Source organism: Bufo bufo, chromosome 1 (assembly GCF_905171765.1).
Source record: "Bufo bufo chromosome 1, aBufBuf1.1, whole genome shotgun sequence".
In the NCBI taxonomy this organism is placed as follows: Eukaryota; Metazoa; Chordata; class Amphibia; order Anura; family Bufonidae; genus Bufo; species Bufo bufo.
The window spans coordinates 65,925,671-65,946,640 of NC_053389.1; the positions used below are offsets into that span (position 1 = coordinate 65,925,671).

The 20,970-nt window shown below is 47.5% G+C and overlaps 1 protein-coding gene across 3 annotated transcripts in view; it reads right to left on the minus strand.

Annotated features, from left to right (window-relative positions):
• Positions 1–214: 214 nt before the first annotated feature.
• The window catches only part of UBE4A (ubiquitination factor E4A), a 46,578-nt gene continuing 25,822 nt past the window's right edge, over positions 215–20,970 (minus strand). For 2 of the 3 annotated variants that reach the window (XM_040425588.1, XM_040425597.1), the window contains exons 10-20: positions 19,325–19,451; positions 17,600–17,907; positions 15,880–16,012; positions 6,879–7,066; positions 6,686–6,786; positions 6,475–6,588; positions 6,163–6,337; positions 5,329–5,509; positions 5,079–5,226; positions 2,616–2,773; positions 1,054–1,192 (exon numbers count right to left, since the gene is read on the minus strand). In XM_040425588.1, the coding sequence (XP_040281522.1) occupies positions 1,054–1,192; positions 2,616–2,773; positions 5,079–5,226; positions 5,329–5,509; positions 6,163–6,337; positions 6,475–6,588; positions 6,686–6,786; positions 6,879–7,066; positions 15,880–16,012; positions 17,600–17,907; positions 19,325–19,451 (1,772 nt within the window). Of the gene's footprint in view, positions 1,193–2,615; positions 2,774–5,078; positions 5,227–5,328; positions 5,510–6,162; positions 6,338–6,474; positions 6,589–6,685; positions 6,787–6,878; positions 7,067–15,879; positions 16,013–17,599; positions 17,908–19,324; positions 19,452–20,970 lie in introns of all 3 variants that reach the window. The other variant, XM_040425579.1, reaches the window with a different exon arrangement.

Consider the following 20,970-nt stretch of genomic DNA (forward strand, 5'->3'; position numbering starts at 1 on the left):
AACGCTCATTCGCTCAATCTGCCAGTCTAAATGTGCCGCCGATCACCCGATAAAAAAGCGAAATGCTCGTTCATCGGGTGATCCTGACATTCGTGCAGGCACCAATCATCGTTTCTGGGCAGCAGATCGCACTCTCTAAACAGAGATCTGCTGCCCAGGGATAGTGTTGAGCGAGCTTGTGTTTTCAAGTTCAGCAATTGCTAGGGAGGCTCGTCCCCATGACCCCCCCAAATGTTTTAATCGGGGCGACGGGCAGATGCAGCGGCGGCCGTGCCGGTATGAGAAGCGACGCGGGTGCCCGGGAGCAAAGTAAGTACAACCTTTGTGAGGGGCCCGGGCATGTGGGGGGCTTATAGAACTTGGATAACCCCTTTAAGATACTCACAAGGCTAAAGCTTAACCCTTTATGACAAAAATTGCTGACATTTTGTAATATAGACCAACAAAAAAAATATATATTTTTATTCGGTAAATTGCAACTGCAAAAAAACAAATTGCCCCAGAAGGTGTTTGTAGACTCTAAATGTGTCTCAATGTACAGGCTCAGTCTTACCGCATAGGTGACAAACCATTCACGTGAAGTCGCCATAGTTGAACTTGATTTCACAGCAAGAAAAGGCAGAGATCTGTGGTTGGACAACACTGAATTTTTTTAAAAAAAAGCTTGCCTACCTCTGCTGTAAACGTGTAAAATAAAATATCTCCAAGAATTACATAAATTACATAGTTGAGGATATGCCTGTAAATGAAAGTGCTGGATCGTATAAGGTGGGGATGTATCTACTGTGCTAGTCTTACAAACATTCCCAAATTACAAGAGCAGGCAATAGTCAAAATGACTCCTCAAGACCACTTTGTAGTTAAATATATGTTACATGGGAGAAACTGCCACATTATCCCCTGTAGCTGCTTCCTCCAAATCTTCTCCTCAGCTCAGCCCCCAATTCTCTCCCCATATAATCCGGCTGCGCAGCAGGGGAAGCGCGAGAGCAGGTTCTGAACTATTCTGCTATTAAAGCGATGGGTACCGCACATTTTAGTTTATAAGTCAGTCTATAACGCTTTATTTCTGTTGTCTTCACTCTGCTGCTTCCGCTCAGACAGCCACGTTAAGATCTTCTCCTTCAGTTCACGATTTGGTTTAATTTGATCCATAGTCAGAGGGCTGCGATTAAATGGGTCGGTTTGGTCACTGCAAAAAAAATTAAATAAATAAATGATAAAAATTAAGATAAAAAAATAAGATAAAAATTCTATCTATACACATATCAGACATACAGTACATGTATCTTGCATAAAGGGAACATTGTCTTCAGAAAATGACCTATTTAAATTACTTTATGGTTGTTTTTTTTTGTTTTTATCATTTTTAATGATGTTATTTTAAATTTTCCATGTCAATTGTTATATTTAAACTAAAGCTAAAAATCCTGCAGTTTTTGCACTGGCCATTATGTCTAATAATTGGCACAAATTATTTGTCTGTACAGATCACTTTACTGCAGTTACCTGCTTATCTGCCATTCTAATCCTGCCTGGAATTATATCACCTATGTGTATAGATAAGACAGGATCCACCATTCACAGTAGGTGATATCACATCTTACCTACTCCTCCCTGACAGGTCACAGAGCATGCCTAGAAATCTCCCAGAGGACAGTGATTGGCTGCAGCGGTATATGGAACGTTACTGCTGCAGCCTGGGGAAGATAACAGAGCAGTAGTACTGAATTATCTAACTGTTTAACCATTTTAACAAACCTATGCCTATATACTAGGCTTAAAGGGGTTATCCAATGGATTATACGGTACTTACCTGCTCCCCGGCACTTGTGTCGCTCCGGATCCCTGCATGGCCGCCGCTGCATCTCCGTGACGGTGACCTGCCTTAAGGGGGCTCGCCCCCTCGTGGCCTGCTATTGGCTGCTCCCCCCCCGTCGCCGGATGTTTTGAGTCGAGCAACGGGGAGATGCGGAGCAGATAAGTATAATCCATACAAGGCAGTCTCCATTAGGAGAAATATACCTTAATATATACAGCAAAGGAGACTTCTGAAAAATCTCTTTCAAAGCCCACAAGGAAGTGGAGGGCAACAGGATAAAGCTACTTTCACACTGGCGTTTTGGTTTCCGTTTGTGAGATCCGTTCAGGGCTCTCACAAGAGGTCCAAAACTAATCAGTTTGCATTCTAATGCATTCTGAATGGAAAAGGATCTGCTCAGAATGCGTCAGTTCAGTCTCCATTACGCCAGTCTCCATCCGTCTGATGAAACTGAGACAATCTGGCACAATAAAAAACGTATCCGTACTCCATTGACTTTCAATGGTGTTCAAGACGGATCCATCTTGGCTATGTTGAAGATAATACAAACTGATCGGATGCAGACGTTTGTATTATCTGAACGGATCCGCACCAAATGCGAGTGTGAAAGTAGCCTAAAATAAGTTTCCTCACTGACCACAGTGTATGTTAAAAAGGGGCCTCTGACTGCCAGCCTTGGTCACCTATAATATAGATGCTTTCATTTAATTGAGCAATTATATGTGTCCCCACATATCTGTTTCACACATTTTCCACCATGTATCCAGACATGATCGTCTGCTACCTAAGTTACCTAAGTAGATGTCGAGCAATGGTTGACCTGTCCACAGTCACACGAGAGGAGGGTAGAATAACAGGGTCGGACATGACGGTACTCATTATAGGGTCCAGAAACTCATCAGGGGCATCGGCGTAAGTCTCTTCTTCTCGTTGCTGCTGGTCCGCTAAGGACTGAATGCAGAAAATTATTTACAGTTATCTCGGCAAAGTTCAGTGCGTTGTAAGATTTACAAATTATTTGTGAGATAATTTAGTCTGCAAAAGGAATCCTCAAGAGGCCAAACACACAATACATTTCTGCTTCAGAATTTTATTCTTTGAAATATGCGAATCTTATGGTAAATTGCGTAACAGTTATGGACGCACGCTAAAATAATAATAATAATAATAATAATAATAATAAGGGGTTGGCCCTTCTCATACATTGGGAGCATATTGCTTAGATATGCCCCCAATGTCTGATAGGTGCAAGTCCCAGAGGTGGGCACCCATCTCTAGAGAAAAAAAAAAAGGACTGCACATGCGCGGTAGCGCTCCATTCATTTCTATGGGAGTGCTGATAATGGCAGCGTGCTGGCACGGCTGTTTCCGTCAGCCCCATAGAGGTGAAAGGAGCAGTGGCCACGTTTGTGCAGTGCGCTTCCTATTTATTTTTATGGGACTTCGGAAAATAGTTGCGGGTGCTCTTTTGAGTGCTCTTTTCTAGAGATAGGTGCGGGTCCCAGAGGGGGACATTGGGGCCATATCCCAGCGATAGGGCCCCAATGTATGAGATGGGCCAACCCCTTTAATGGCTGGCTGCAGGATCAAGCAACGACAGAAAATAAAGAAATACACTACTGTGGCATCATCATAAAAGAGAATGATGACATCATCACAATGAAACACAGCAGAGGAATAACGACAAAGCTACTGAGACATCATCACAACCGAGCTCAGCCAAGGAACAAAGTCAAACCTGCTGTGATACCATTAAAATAGAATAAAGCCTAAGGACAAACCCCACCGTGAAATTACCATAATGGAAGGCAGCCCGGGACAAAGACAAACATACTGCGGCAGTAACATAATAAAACAGTTTAGGAATAAAGACAAACACCATAGTGACATTGTCATAAGCCTAAGAATAAAGACGTACACTATAGTGATACCATCACAATGAAATTCTGCCTATGACTGAAAAACTTTCATAAAGGAACACAGCCCAACTAGTGTGATATAGTGAACAAACGCTATTGTGACATCATAATGCAAAACAGCCGAGGAATAAAGAGAATCACGATTGCGGCATAGTCATAGTGCAATACAGAGAAACCCTATTGTGACATCACCATACTAAACACAGCCTAACGATAAAGACAAACAAGACTGTGACATCATCACAATGGAACACAGCCTAGGAGTGAAGACAAACACTGGTGACATCACCACAATGAAATTTTGCCTAGGAATGCAGACAAAAACAATTGTGACATCCTCGCCATGTAGCACTGCCTAAGACAGACAAACTCTAGTGTGAAATCATAATGACCAAAAAGACACCAAAACATGTGGCAGTTATTTGCACTAACAACTTCTAAACAAATAAAAAAACTCCAAAAAAAAACAAAACATAAAAAAGGAAAAATAAGGTGCCGATCTACAGTACACTGAAAAGCAATGTCAAGCAGATAGTCTCCAGGCTGTTTTGCAACTGTAGAGGAAAAAGGAGAAGAACGGGTACAGGGAAACCAAAAGTTCCCTGTGGCTGCTGTTCCTGGCAGCATCTACATTTCTGTTCCCAAAGAAAGCAGTTAAAGGAGTTATCCAACCCCTATAATGACCCCCCCCCCAAGGCCCCGGCACCTCATATAGATTATATTTACCTCGTCCCCGGCCCCCGCATTGCTTCTGATCCCCACGTGGCCGGTGCTGCATCTCCCTGTAGCGCAGATCAAAACATACGGGGGGAGGGTTTGGTGGGGCAGCCAATAGCAAGTCACGACGGGGATGAGCCTCCCTAGCATCGTGGGTGATGCTAGGGAGGCTCAACCTCATCATGGCCTGCTATTGGCTGTTGCCGCCGCCGCCGCCGCCGCCCCCCCGTATGTTTTGATCTGCGCGGGGAGCAGGAGCGACCCGGTTGCCGGGGAGTGCGGTAAGTATAACCTATATGAGGTGCCCGGGCATTGGGGAAGTCATTATAGGGGTTGGATAATCTCTCTAAGGACAAACTACTTCTGGTCCAAAACCAACAGTACTGCACTTAAGAAGTATTACGCACTTTTAGCTTAGGCATGCTTCACATATACGCGGTGATTGAGCTCAGTTTCCCTCCAGTTTGGTACAGAAAACGACGGAGGGAAACTGAGCCAAAACTGATTCCACAGTTTTCTATGGGATCTCTCGTATACATCTGGTGCATCAGTTGTGATGTAAAATAGCGCTGGTCTCAGTATATAGACACCGGAACCAGGGAACTAAGTGCTTATCTCACCTTAATCTTTTCAGCCATGTTTGTGAATGCAACAATCATATTTCCTGGCTTATTAATTTTCTTTAGCACTCGCACAGTTTGAGCAAAAAGCATTGGCGAGTAGGAGCGACCGTCCTTTGGCACCAAGGCACAGAAGTTCTCTTCGTCTCTGGAACAGAGAGAATACGTATTTGATACGACTGTAGCTGTATGAGGTCTCGCCCTAACACTATAGCAGTAATCCTTAACTGTTCTGCTGTGACATATTTACCCCAAGTTCAAGTAGATGGTGCAGATATCGGAAACGAGCTGCTGAGGCTTGAAGTCAAATTCGCTGAAGTCTTTGACCTTCAAAGCTCCCATCTTAGGGCCCACTAAATGCTGGAGGAAGTAGTTAAGCATTGAGATGATCCGTTCTGAGAGAAATGATTGGATGAATAACGAACGAATGTCTGAGAAGAGAATAAAATATATATATTCTAGGTAAAATCTCAAAACATTCAGGCCAAATCCATGGCAAAAACTACATCAAAATCTTACATGTGTTTTTGCCATGGAAATGGCTGTGGATTTCCACTGCAAAGAATGACATGGAATGGCCTAGGACAGTGGTGGCGAACCTATGGCACGGGTGCCAGAGGCAGCGCACTGAATGTAGGCAGGTTATTATAGCTAAATGATAAGGTACATGGAAGATATACTATACTGGACTGTAGTATTCAGGTTAAATTGCCGTGTGGAAACGTTGTGATAAATAAGTGGGTCTTGCGTTGCAGTTTGGGCACTCGGTCTCTAAAAGGTTCGCCATCACTGACCTAGGAGGAGGCCGCAGCACTCACGGAGCGATGTCCTCTTCTAACAGTTGATTGACGGGGGTCTCGAGTGTTGGACCTCCGCCGATCTAATGTTGATGACCTGTCCAGAGGACAGGTCATCAATATTAATTCCCAGATAACCCCTTTAAGAATGGGGCCATCACAGACAAAAAGGAAAAATCCCCTTTGTTTAAGGATCATACAAACACTCTACCATGACACAGGTCATGTGTCAGGTTCCGATTAGAAGCAAATAAATGACATGAAAGAAATGTCAGGTGCACCATTACCTGAGGTGAGGAAAGCCAAGGTTCCAATTGTCTCATTTGACATAATATTGTGAAATCGGGCTAACTGGCCGAACATGAGCAGATTGGACTCCTTCTCCCGTCGGTTGTCGGCGCTCAGCCCGTCCCACTCTCCCTGGTCCCTCTCTATCTCCAGAACTTTAATTTTGCTTAGGTACTGCACAACAGAGAAAGAAAGAAATATTCAGCAAAATGACAGGGGCTTTAAATATGTTGTCTCCAAGGACTGATCAGACAAAGCAGTCCTTGGAGACAACACTGAGCTGGTGCCACACACCAAGGCTTGTTTCTTACCTGGATGGCCTCATCTAGTAAAAATACAGCGTCGTTCATCAACAAATTTAGGAAGCGCAAGAAGAGAGGTGGATTTACAGCCTCAAGGTTTTCAGCAGCGTAATCTGCCAGTTTCTGTAGGGCACAAATTAATAAGATTCACGTAGGACATTTCATACGGGAACGGATACAGATTTACAACTCACTACCGAGGATCTAAACCGCCACTAACCTTTATGGCCTCTCGATAGGTGTCTTGCCCCCACATGTATCTCAAGATAGGATACATAGGACGTCGATAGTTGAATTTCTGCTCAAACTGATGTGGGTCACCTTAAGATACACGGTTTTGTAGATTAGGAGATGTTGCATCTAGACATGCATGTCTCTTCACTAAAATGGATCGGAACTGTTCAACCACCTACCAGTAAACTCTATGTCCACAAACACCTTTATAAGAGCCTCTGCCAGACGTGGTGCGTGTCGGTAAGAACAAAAGATTCTCTGACGGTGGTAGACGCTGGAAATAAGTGGATTTTGAGTTTGCTCCAAATGAGGCATGACCGCCTCCAGGACTTCTGCCAGCTTGGCACGCAAGTGAGGGTTTTTCATCCTAAAGAGCAAGACATGAAATTTATACTGCAATCGTTAATTAGTCATTTAAGAGGGTTGTCTTTGATTTCATGAAACTTGAGAAAATGCAAGAAAAAGAAAGAAAATCGATAACTACCTGTTAAATTCCCTGCTGCTCCAGCGCAACCACTCTGGTGGTCTCTGCCGGTCTTGCAGCAATTATGTCAGATACATCATTTGAGTAAAAAACAGAAATAGTCTCTCAAAACGTTGTAGGGTACTTATCGGCGCTGCAGATCCCCCGCGAGACGTGGGTCAAGTTCACATAGAGTTCAAGTGGTTAAGTAATGGTGGTCGCGCTGCCCAGTACATAGAGGTCCGTCGGGTCAAAGGTATATCGGATATCCAAGCTTTTCACAATGCAGCCACACAATAAAATTCAGGGGTCGATGCACCGAAGGACATCCAAACCGCTGTAATGAAAATTTGGCGCAAAATAGTGAAGTTCCACAAGGATATATTTCCCAAGGATTTTTTAATATACTCACAAGAAAGTAAATTATAAAAGCATATAACCAAATAGTGGTTCCTCGTGTGGGGTGCTACACGAGGAACCACTATTTGGTTATATGCTTTTATAATATATCCTTTTGGAACTATTTTGCGCCATTACATGCGGTTTGGATGTCCTTCGGTGCATCGACCCCCGAATTTTATTGTGTGGCTGCATTGTGAAAAGCTTGGATATCCGATATACCTTTGACCCGGCGGACCTCTATCTACTGGGACCACAAGATACATCATTCACAGGACTAGTATTATATATATATATATATATATATATATATATATATATATATATATATATATATTATATATTTGTTAAAATCCTGGGTGACCCCTTTAATAGAATAAATTCCCTTTTTTTTTTATTATATATATATATAATCAAACAAAAAACAGTAGCAGCACACCACTATATGCGCCAAGACTAAGTGAACAGGTAGATGTGTGAACAGGGTCAAATACATGACGCCATATAGTTACTGCAAAGCAGTGAAGAAGCTCTTAGCGCATATTATTGATCAAACATATGTCGGGCCCACCTACCAGACGGCAAGGTCGCTTCTCATCAGGTGGGACCTACTCTAACACGGAATGTCCAGCTCCATTGTTTCTCTGATTAAAAGCACCAAGGGGTGGGGGATGGGCGGGGAGTGCTAAGTTCCACAGAGGATGCCTAGTCCTCTATACTATATATCAAAAAACGGAACAACACCTCCTAAGACAAATCGCAGGTGCAAGCTACCCGGCATAATACAGCAAACAAAAAACAGTAGCAGCACACCACTATATGCGCTAAGACTTACCTGTTCACTTAGTCTTAGTGCATATAGTGGTTAGCTGCTACTGTATTTTGTTTGCTGTATTATGCCGGGTAGCTTGCACCTGCAATTTGTCTTAGGAGGTGTTGTTCCGTTTTTTGATATATATATATATATATATATATATATATATATAATATATATTATATATACATTATATATACACACACACACATATAAACACAATTTTAGGGCTATAGGGCTCAATTTAGACAACAACAAAAAACAGAAACAAGTATTTTACAGTTTATGACCCCAGTAATGTAAGGGAGTAAAAGGCTCAGTGCCAGCTTACCCAATGATTTAGGGTAGTGGACGAGTTAGTACTACCTTTCCTGATGGTCTATGGTAGTCAAGCAGTTAAAAGAAGTCTGTCACTGGGAAATTCACTGATAAACCTTGTAGGGCTAGCGCAGCTGAGTGTAATGATACTTTTTCACTTAGAGATCCATTACTTCATTCTAGAGAAAAAGTATTTTTATTGCTTTTGCAAAGGAGTAGTTAGGAGCACGAAGGGCGTGCCCACGTCACTCTGTGCACCCTTGCTCCTCCTGCTTCTTCTGCCAGCCCCTCTTCCTCCTTGATTGACAGGGTCAGGTTTGTGCATAGTCATCTCGCCTGGCCCCGTCAATCAAGGAGAGGGAGGGGCTAGCAGAGGAAGCAGGAGGAGCAATGGTGCACGAAGTGGCTTGGTGCACCTAAGTACTCACTTGCATAAGGAATAAAAGGAGATTTTTGTGAAACTCACCTGTAAAATCTTTTTCTCGTAATTTCCATTGGGGGACACAGACCATGGGTATAGCTTAGAGATATTACTAGGAGGGACACTATGCAAAAAAAGAAGCTCCTCCTCCTCGGGCTATACCCCCAGGCACCTCCAGGAGAACTTCAGTCGTTGCAAAAGCAGTAGGAGAAGGAGAACGGAAACAAAACATTATGGAAACCATCACACAGCACACCCTAAGGCGTAAACCAAAAAAGGGGGCGGGAGCTGTGTCCCCCAATGGAAATTACGAGAAAAAGATTTTACAGGTGAGTTTCACAAAAATCTCCTTTTCTCGTTCATTCCATTGGGGGACACAGACCATGGGACGTCCCAAAGCAGTCCATGGGGTGGGAAAAAAGAACAAATCCAACACCGCCAGGAATAAACGTCCAGTAGTCAAACCGGAACCACAGCCTGCAATACCCTGCGCCCAAGAGCAGCATCAGCCGAGGCCAGAGAGTGTAACTGATAAAACTTTGTGAAAGTATGTAAGGACGACCAAGTGGCCGCCTTACACAACTGGGAAACGGATGCGCGATTGCGTCTAGCCCAGGAAGCACCCACTGCCCTTGTGGAGTGAGCGGTAATCCGCGACGGCGGAACGTGGCTGCGAGCGCGATATGCCGCAGCAATAGCGGAACGGATCCACCGCGCCACGGTGACCTTGGAAGCCGCCAGGCCCTTACGGGACCCTTCAGGAATCACAAAGAGAGAGTCTGAACGCCGGAAGGAAGCGGTAGCCCCCAGGTACACCTTCAGGGCCCTGACGACGTCCAGGGAGTGGAGAGCGCATTCCTTGGGGTTCACCGGAGAAGGACAAAAAGAGGGCAGGACAAGATCCTCGTTAAGGTGGAAGGGAGAAACCACCTTGGGCAAAAAAGAAGGCACCGGTCTGAGCACCACCTTATCCTGGTGAAAGACCAGAAAAGGTTCCCGGCAGGAAAGTGCGGCCAGCTCCGAAACTCGCCTGATGGAGGTTATGGCCACCAGAAAAACTACCTTCCAGGTGAGTAAAACCAGAGAGATCTCCCTCAGAGGTTCAAAAGGCGCCGCCTGAAGGGCGCGCAGAACCAAGTTGAGATCCCAGGGGGGCAAGGGAGGCACATACTGAGGAACCGAATGCGCCACCCCCTGCAGGAAGGTTTTTACAGGTCTCAAAAAGGCAATGGACCTCTGAAAAAAGATAGCCAAAGCAGAAACCTGACCCTTTAAAGAACTGAGCGACAGACCCATGTCGAGGCCGGACTGGAGAAAAGACAGCACCACTGGGACAGAGAAACGTAGGGGCGAGTAGCCCGATTTCTCACAAAACACCAGGAAGGCCTTCCAGGTGCGATAATAGATTCGTGAAGAAGCCGGCTTTCGAGCCCTGATCATGGTTCTTACCACCGCATCAGAGAAGCCTCTCTTCCTCAGGATGGCGGTCTCAATAGCCATGCCGTTAAACGCAGCTGCCGTGAATTCTGGTGGAAGAGCGGCCCCTGAGACAAGAGATCCTCTCTGTCGGGCAGAGGCCACGGGACGTCCGCCAACATACGAGCGACGCTGGAGAACCAGGCGCGACGAGGCCAATCCGGAGCGACGAGAATGGTTGGTATCCCCTCCGCCTCGATCTTGCGCAGCACCTTCGGCAACAGAGGAATCGGAGGGAAGACGTAAAGGAGGCTGAACCGCTGCCATGGAAATACCAGCGCGTCCACCCCGTCCGCCCGTGGGTCTCGAGCGCGGGCAAGATACACCGGCACCTTGTGGTTGAGCCGGGAAGCCATCAAATCTACGTCCGGACGGCCCCATCGGTGGCAGATGTCCTCGAACACCTCCGGATGGAGAGACCACTCTCCCGGATCCACCTTGGTGCGACTCAGAAAATCCGCCGTCCAATTGTCGACTCCCGGGATGTACACTGCCGACAATACCGGAACATGAGACTCCGCCCATAAGAGGATCCTCGCTACTTCCCGCATTACTGCCCGACTGCGAGTCCCGCCCTGATGGTTGACATAAGCCACAGCCGTGGCATTGTCCGACTGAACCCGCACCGGGCGAGTCGCCAGGAGAGGAGTCCAATGGGAGAGGGAGTGGAAAATCGCCCTCAATTCCAAAACGTTTATGGGGAGACGGGATTCCTCCGTCGACCAGACACCCTGAACTGTGAGGTTCCGGAGAACACCTCCCCAACCGATGAGGCTGGCGTCGGTGGTGACTATCGTCCAGGAGAACGGAAGGAAGGACTTTCCTGACGATAGGTTCAGGGGAGACTGCCACCAAGGGAGAGACGCTCGAACTTGCCGGGACAGACGAACAGGAGTGTCTAGACCCCGAGGGTTCTTGTTCCAGAGGGCAAGGATCATCTGTTGTAGCGGACGAGTGTGAAATTGGGCGTACGGAATCGCCTCGAAAGAGGAGACCATAAGGCCCAGCACCCGCATGCACTCCCGAATGGTGGGACGTGGAGAGCGTAGAAGGAGCACCATTGCCAGACGAATCTGGGAAGCCTTGGAATCTGGAAGAAACACCCGAGAAATCGAGGTGTCCAAGATCATCCCCAGGAACGAGAGTCTCTGGGAGGGGTGCAGAGAGGACTTGGGGAGATTGATCAGCCATCCGAACCGTTCCAGGGATTGAACCGTGATTCGGATGCTGTCCTCGGCCTGTGGAAGAGACGGAGCTTTTATCAAGATGTCGTCTAGGTATGGTAACAAAGAGATGCCCCTGGTGCGAAGAAGCGCCATGAGAGGCGCCAGAATCTTCGTAAAAACTCGAGGGGCGGTTGCCAACCCAAAAGGTAGGGCGACGAACTGGAAATGACGCCCCCCTATGGCAAAGCGCAGAAAGCGATGGTGGGACTCTGCAATAGGGACGTGCAAGTAGGCGTCTTGAATGTCCACAGACGCGAGAAATTCTCCTGGAAGCAGAGAAGCAATAACGGAGCGAAGGGACTCCATGCGAAACTTCCGCACCCGTAGAAACTTGTTGAGAAGTTTTAGATCCCAGATTGGACGCACTGACCCCTCTTTCTTTGGAACAACGAACAGGTTTGAGTAAAAACCTGTCCCTTGCTCTTCTGGGGGAACGGGGGAAATGACACCACGGTCCAGAAGAGAGGAGACCGCAAAAAAGAGGTCCGAGGCCCTGGCTGGATCCCCCGGAACGCGAGAAGGGAAAAAACGTTCCGGCGGGCTGGACGCGAACTCCAACTTGTAGCCGGACGTCACCACTTCCGGAGCCCAGGCGTCCTGAACGTGAGCCCTCCAGACCTGTTGAAAGGAGAGCAGACGGCCCCCCACCACGAGGGGTGGGGGCACCCCTTCATGCGGAGGGTTGCTTGGGAGCAGGAGGACGGGCTGACTGCGCCCGAGGCCGCCAAGAAGGCTGGGGCTTGAAGAAAGGCTTCTTGCGGGAGTCCTGGGACCCCCCTGCCGATGAGGACGACGGCGTCCTGGCAGTGGAGAAGCGACGAAAGGACTGGCCCCGGAAACCTGAAGGCCGAGACCGAAAGGGACGCTTGGTCCTGGGCTGGGGTAGATGAGTGCTCTTGCCCCCTGTTGCGGCAGAAATGAATTCATCTAGTTGAGCCCCAAAGAGCCTGGACCCTTCAAAGGGAAGGTTAGCGAGGGATCGCTTGGATGAGGCATCAGCATCCCACACCTTCAGCCAGACCTCCCTGCGCTGAATGACAGAGAGGGCCGAAATACGGGCAAAGAGGGAGCCGATGTCCATTGAAGCCTCACAGAGATATTTAGACGCTTGAGACATCTGGATGATAAAATCCAGAGTATCTGCAGAGGCGTCCTGCTCTGACAGATCCTGGTGGTGGCGCTGCAACCACGTTGTAAGGGCTCTGGCGACCCAAGCCGACGCAAAGGCCGGTCGCAGGGAAGCGCCCGCCAGCGAGAAGATGGACTTGGAAAGTGAATCCAAACGTCTGTCCACCGCATCCTGCAGAGAGGAACCGTCTAGGACGGGAAGGGCCGTGTTCTTGGCTAACCTGGCCACCGGAGGATCTACCTTAGGGGAAGAAGTCCACTTTTCCACTGTGTCAGCTGGAAAAGGATAAAGCGTATCCATACGCTTGGTGGCCGAAAATTTTTGATTAGGTCGATCCCAAGCTTTTGATAGGACCGCAGTGAATTCCTCGTGAATAGGGAACACGGCGGACTCCTGTTTCTTGGGTGGAAAAAGGGAGAACTCCCGACTAGTGGAGGGAGGAGAATCCCCTTGTATATTAAAAGTGTCACGGACAGCTGCCACCAACTCGGTTACCATGGTGGAAAGCTTAGGCAGGGGTTCCCGCTCCGTGACTTCGTCCGATCCGGACAATTCCCCATCGGATTTGCACTCCCTGCGAGGGGGAGAGTCAACCGGGCATGCCTCAAGGCGAGGGGGAGAAGCGGAGTCATCCGAGGAGGAATGCTGCCGCTCACGCTGCCTTTTAGAAGTCAGACGCCCTCTGTGAGAGTCGCTGAGAGGGGATGGAGTGGTGGATGCCACTGGATTAGTAGCCGCCATGCGCTCCATGAAGGACATGGCTGCCTTGGCAACTAAGGCCAGATCAGCTGCCGCATTAGACATGGCGGAGGCCCAGGCGGGTACCGCTGTATCCGCAGGGGCAGAGGGAGGATCGGGCTGAGCAAGAGAAGGAGGCTGATCCTGTCCGGGAGCAGGGCATGAGTCACAGGAACCAGTGACAGAAAAAGGCCTAAGGCATATTTTACATGACTCCAGTGGAGCCTGAGAGGAAGCCTTGGAAGGCTTAGGGGCCCCAGGTTTAGGCATGATGGTATTCCAAAAAAGATTTCCTACCAGGTTGCTGCAATTCCTACCACCCAGGCAACAGCAGAAGTCTCCGGTCACCGAGAAAACTGAGGAGCTGCACGGCCGCAATCCAGCAGAGTCTCCGGCGTAGGGAGAGACAGAGCTGGACGCCGAGGCTCCGCCCCCTTGGACGCGTCATTGCGGCGCGAAATAAGCGCGCGCGCATTTCAAATACACCCCTTCGCCAGATACGGCGCAGCGGGGGTTAATATCGGGAGGAGCAGGCCGGCGGGAGCTGCAGAGAGCGCAGCGGCCATAAGATAAAATACACTCCCTCAGTGCCAAGATTGCCGCCGATGCGGCCATAGTCTGAGCTGCAGGCAGGTATCAGTGGAATCACCAGCCCTCCCCAGAAAGGCCCCCTCCCAACGGGAAAAAATGCCCCCAGCCGGTCCTTCTCTAGCTCACCTCAGGTCACAGAGCGCCAGACAGACGACATGAAGGGGAGGGGGGGAGGGGGGGAAAGGAGGGAGATTGAAGCAGGCAATACTTATCTGCACAGCATGCTCCCTCGATGTCCAGACCAGCAGGGATTCACCTCTTCAGACGTCTGACTCCAATCAAGGAGAGCAGTGCTCTGGTGGAGGGTAGGCAGCAGGTGTCCCAGCAGCTGGTGGGATGCCAGAGCTAACATGTCGAGTCTGGATCCACTTTTCTTCTGTGGGGGAATGGGAGGTAGCCAGGAACCTTCAGAAGACCGTGGCAGACCCTCCACAGGGGCCAGGAAAGCGCAATGCTGACCTGCGTCCCCATCTGAAACCAGAAAAAAAATAACAAACAGGAGAAGAATAAATGTCAACCTCCTTGAACGGACACTAAGCAAAGACTGAAGTTCTCCTGGAGGTGCCTGGGGGTATAGCCCGAGGAGGAGGAGCTTCTTTTTTTGCATAGTGTCCCTCCTAGTAATATCTCTAAGCTATACCCATGGTCTGTGTCCCCCAATGGAATGAACGAGAAAAGGAGATTTTTGTGAAACTCACCTGTAAAATCTTTTTCTCGTAATTTCCATTGGGGGACACAGCTCCCGCCCCCTTTTTTGGTTTACGCCTTAGGGTGTGCTGTGTGATGGTTTCCATAATGTTTTGTTTCCGTTCTCCTTCTCCTACTGCTTTTGCAACGACTGAAGTTCTCCTGGAGGTGCCTGGGGGTATAGCCCGAGGAGGAGGAGCTTCTTTTTTTGCATAGTGTCCCTCCTAGTAATATCTCTAAGCTATACCCATGGTCTGTGTCCCCCAATGGAATGAACGAGAAAAGTACTTTTTCTCCAGAATAAAGCAGCAGATTGCTAAGTGAGAGGTATCATTACATTCCACTGAGCTAGTCCTACAAGACATTGTGTCTGGTTTATCAGTGAATTTCCTGGTGACTTCCCTTGTGATCTAGTGCAGTGGAGGGGTTAACGACACCATCCATAATGCTCATCTCTTTTAGCGTTGCTTCCTGCACTGCAATGATCATACAGGTCTAGGCAAAAACAGAGCTGCACACTTCTCTCTTTAATCCCTAGTTTAGATCAATAGCATTAAAGCGACCCTCCGGTCAAAATGACAGGCATTCTTTGAGACCCTCCTCTTTTGCTCTCATGGACACAGGGTGGGCATATCTCAGACTACCCAAGAATACTCTGCATAGAAAAGTTTGAGACTGTCAGCCATTTTGTGAGGATACACATTGGGGGGGAGGGGGGTTCCAGAGAACACATAAACAGTGGCAGGATTGTTCATGAACAGGGCACCAGGTATGACTAGTTGACTACACATGTGCAATGTATCGAAAATTTAACTTTTGGGCCGCTTTATGTATTTAACTAGTATTTTCTGGAAGTTGATGACTCTTCACTCCCCGTGGATTCAACAGTGCCACCATGCAATGTTTGCCACCACTTACCTTTCAACGCTGCCTGTAAACACAGTTATAAAATCCAGTATCTGTTCCAGAGATTCTGCAGCAGTCTCTAAAACGTCGTCTGCAAACCGTCTCAGGAAGATGAAAAAGTCTCCCAGGTTATCGGCAAAGAATTCTGTAAATGAAATAGTAGTGAGGAAATATATGTATCAAAGCACGCCACGTCGTGTGCATTCAGATTCTGGTTACATAGCCTGTAAAAGAACACTGAACATAGAAAATCCACAGAAAAGAACAAGCCCCTTGTATTGCTAGAATATGTCCCCATTGTCTGATAGGGGCAGGTCCCGCACCTATACCAAACGCTCCCCCCAACAGAAGTGAATGGGAGCGAACCATGCTTGCACGGCCACCGCTCCCACTCATTTCTATGGGGCCGACGGAAATAGCAGAGCCAGCGCTCGGCTATTTTCGGCAGCCCCATAGAAATGAATGGACGGCAGCCGCGCATGCGCGGTGCGCCCTCTGGAACTTTGCCGACTGCCTTTACAAGATCGGTGCGGATCTCACCGCTGGGACCCACACCTATCAGACAATGGGGGCATACCCTATCGACATGCCCCCATTGTCGGAGATGGGAATTCCCCTTTAATTTTCCCCTTTCCTCTGATCCTATTTGATATTATATAACAATTGAAACGGAGAAATCAACCAAAAAAAAAAGATCCGCCGTGTCCTCTACTCCTCACAATCTTGTGTCTGGCTGTTAGACAACTGGCTGCAGCAGAAGCCTCCCCACTATTTCTGCAATAGGACACGGAGATTCACGATCCCTGCCACCTTGGCTAAGACCCATTCTTAGCTGTTTATTAGCCAAAGATGCAGGAAATGAATGGTATTCTCTGCACAACGTCTAGAAGACTGTTTTGGGAACATGCACAGAACCCTGTAGATTGAAAAACAGTGGGGGCTCAATTTTATCATTTATTTCTAGGTTTAGTATTCCTTTAAACTGAAGTGCCACCTCTGACTAACACCCACATAGTACTCTTCATTCCCATTTCACTTATTTTAGTTCAGTACATAACAACTCGTGTAGTGGTATGAAAGATCTAGAATGGGTGTTACCCATTATAACATGTATATACCTTGCAATAAATAGATTGCAATATTTAAAAGGAACTTTCCTACCACATATCACTAGGAGATGCCACAACTTTCTGAAAAGTAAGGGGCTGACTGCTAGGACCCCGACCAATCCTGAGAATGAAGTTATTTAAGCTCTTCAGTTCCTTCATTGACTTTCCCCCCCCACAGTGATGCCTTTGGCTGCCCGTTGTGCCTGCAACTGCAACCCAGCTCTTAGAAAGAAGCACCACGGAGCATCGGACAATAAAAAGAAAAATCTTATGAGTGAATCATTACCATAAGCAGGACTGCTGATAATAAAAGCTCCTTAAAGGGGTTGTCCGGTTTTCTCATATTGTTGACCTATTCTTAGGATAGATGATCAATATCAGATCAATCGGGTGAAATTGTGGAAAGCCTGCTGAATTTATGCACTGAAATATGCAGCAAAATAGACATGATTTGGTGCAGATTTTGCCCAGATGCTCTGCATATTTCCCAGCAGACCGCCACATGTGACCGCACCCTATATCCACAGAGCACAAAACAGTTCACGCTGTAATGGCTGCATGGTGCCTATATTAGATGGTGAAGAATTTCCATGAACATCTCCTATCAATATATGCATTGGTACCTGGTATGTATGCGAGGGCACTGTGTTGCACATCAGGGATGGGAAAGGTGAGCGACACTGGTTCTGTGCCTCGATTGCCCAAAGCAATCTGTACTAAGAGAAGTGCTGTGGAGACCTGAAGCTGCAGGCAGCTCTGTAGCGTTTGAGGTTCGCTTAGTGCCGCTTTCAAGCAGAGATAGATGGTCATGAGGCGTTCAAACTGTTCCCGTAGGTTCTCGGCGGTGGGGCTGCCACTTTGCTGGGCATCTCGCCATGCTCCTTGTAGTCTGTGTAAGCTCTGGTTTACCTTCACCATTTGTTCATGCAACCTAGAAAGAGATTTTTGTTTAAATAATGACATGAATGTGATTACGTGTATGCTCTCAATAAAAACGGATCCGCCATAGCAAGAAAACCCTGTTTAATATCGTGTACTGTGCAGCTACCCTGCCCTATATACAGGAGTCTGTAATGCCCTGCGTGATCCGACACCTTTTTGTCAGAGCCACCATTACACTATCCAGTAGTTTGCTTTACAGTAGCTTTTCTGTGGGATCAGACCAGATGGGCTAGCCTTCACTCCCCACATCATCAATAAGCCTTTAGCACCCATAAGGCCGACACCAGTCGCCTTTTCGTGGAGAACTTTTGGTAGGTACTAACTTTCCGACAAGACCTCCCGTATTGGAGATGCAATGACCTAGTCGTCTGTCCATCACAATCCTTACACCTGCCATTTTTCTTAATTCCAACACAGATGGGCAAGATTAATCAAAAGTGGTGCAAAGGAAAACTGGCTTATTTGTCCACAGCAACCAATCGGATTTCACCTTTTATTTTTCAGAGCTCCTTTGGAAAATGAAATAAACAATCTGATTGGTTTCTATGGGCAACTAAGCCAGTTTTCCATTGCACCACTTTTGATAATCTCCCACTAGGAACTGCCTAATATATCCCACCCCTGACAGGCGCCATTGTTCAATCAATCGATGTTATTCTCTTCACCTGTCAGTGGTTTTAATGTCACGGCTGATCGGGGTGTATAAAAAGTGTGGTGCCATCTTGGAATCCACAGAGAAAATCTAGTAATGACAAGACATAAATCGACTAAGGCTACTTTCACACTCGCGTTTTTAGGCGGATCCGTCATGGATCTGCAAAAACTGATCCGTTACAATAATACAACTGTCTGCATTCGTCATGAAAGGATCCGTTTGTATTATCTGTAACATAGCCAAGACGGATCCGTCATGAACTCCATTGAAAGTCAATGGGAGACTGATCCGTTTTCTATTGTGCCAGAGAAAACGGATCCGTCCCCATTGACTTACATTGTGTGCCAGGACGGATCCGTCTTGCTCTGCACCACATGGCGGACAGAAAAACGCTGCAGGCAGCATTTGGGTGTCCGCCTCCAGAACGGAATGGAGACTGATCGGAGGCAAACTGATGCATTCTGAGCGGATCCTTTTCCATTCAGAATGCATTAGGGCAAAACTGATCCGTTTTGGACCTCTGGTGAGAGCCTTGAACGGATCTCACAAACGGAAAGCCAAAACGCCAGTGTAAAAGTAGCCTTACTTTGTACGATGCAAGATTTCTATACAAGTCCTGCAGACTCTGATAATGTCCCCTATCATACCCGTATAGTCCTGTGTTGTTAGGCAAGCCTGGGGGACCTCAGCGCTGCACGCTCATAACTGAGATAAGCCAAGGCTGTCAACATACAAATGAAGGTTGAGATACCTGTGAAAGCCTAGATGAAGGGTGTACTGTGTCAGTACCAGGTTTTCTGTCACCAAGTTAAAGTTCTGAGGGAAGTCTGGTTGCTGGTCATCGGCAGGTGGAATAAGACAAGTCTCTTTGTCCAGACCTGGAGGTAAACATATGAAAATTCAAAACCATAGTTAGTGGTTTTACCACTATACCCATCGTCAATACCTGATCAGTGGGGGTCTGACTCCCAGCATTCCCATTGATCAGCTGTGATGGCTGCGGCCTCTTTATAATAAACCAAGCTCAGCGCTGTACATTATATAGCGGCCCATTCACTTGAAAGGCACTAACAGAAAGGCCTTGTGACCGATAGACGTGACATTATAGGCAAAAGAAGGGACTGCACAGATAAACTGAGCACTACAGCTGGTCAGTGGGGTGCCGGGAGTCAGACCGCCGTCCGCTGATCAGATATTAAAGGGATATTCCGGTTAAATCTATTCACAGGATAGGAGTTAACAATTTAATCAGTTGAGGCCCGATTGCTGGAAACCGCATTGTTCAAGAGAATGGGGGCACCACACCCCATGGGGCCTTCTGAAATGAACGGAGCAGCAGGTAACGCTGCTGTACTCGGCCATCTGTAGCAGTCCCATAGAGAATGAATGAAGCAGCAAGGCACAAGCTTGATCTTTCCCTGTTCATTTCAGGGGCCCCGCAGGGTACAGGGCTGTGCTCTCATGTTCAGTGGAGGTTCCAGCAGTCGCACACCCACCCATTTAATAGTTACATAAGATAGGGGATAACTTGATATAACTGAAATACTCCCCGAGGATAGGTTATCAATACTTCAGTCCCAATAAACCCATTGAAATAATGAACAGCGGGTGTCTATACAGCAACTGGGAAGTTTTGGCTATTTTGCTTGTGGGACAAAGGAGCACTAGTTAGGCTACTTTCACACTAGCGTTCGGGGCTCCGCTTGTGAGTTCCATTTGAAGGGGCTCACAAGCGGCCCCGAACGGATCCGTCCAGCCCTAATGCATTCTGAATGGATGCGGATCCGCTCAGAATGCATCAGTCTGGCTCCGTTTGTCCTCCGTTCCGCTCAGCAGGCGGACACCTGAACGCAGCTTGCAGCGTTCGGGTGTCCGCCTGGCCGTGCGGAGGCAAACGGATCCGTCCAGACTTACAATGTAAGTCAATGGGGACGGATCCGTTTGAAGTTGACACAGTATGGCTCAATTTTCAAACGGATCCGTCTCCCATTGACTTTCAATGTAAAGTCAAAACGGATCCGTTTGCATTATCATGAACAAAAAAAAAAAATTTGTTTTTTTTTTGTTCATGGTAATGCAAACGGATCCGTTCTGAACGGATCTAAGCGTTTGCATTATAGGTGCGGATCCGTCTGGGCACATACCAGACGGATCCGACCTAAACGCAGGTGTGAAAGTAGCCTTAGAAAATTTTCTAAGTTTTAATGCAGACGCATCCGTTCTGAACGGATGCGAACGTCTGCATTATCGGAGCGGATCCGTCTGATGAAACATCAGACGGATCCGCTCCGAACGCTAGTGTGAAAGTAGCCTAATTCTGCATCTCAGATTAGTTTAGGGGGGCAGCTCGTTTAACCAGAGAGCGGTACTGCTACATAGAGTGCTGAATACATCCAT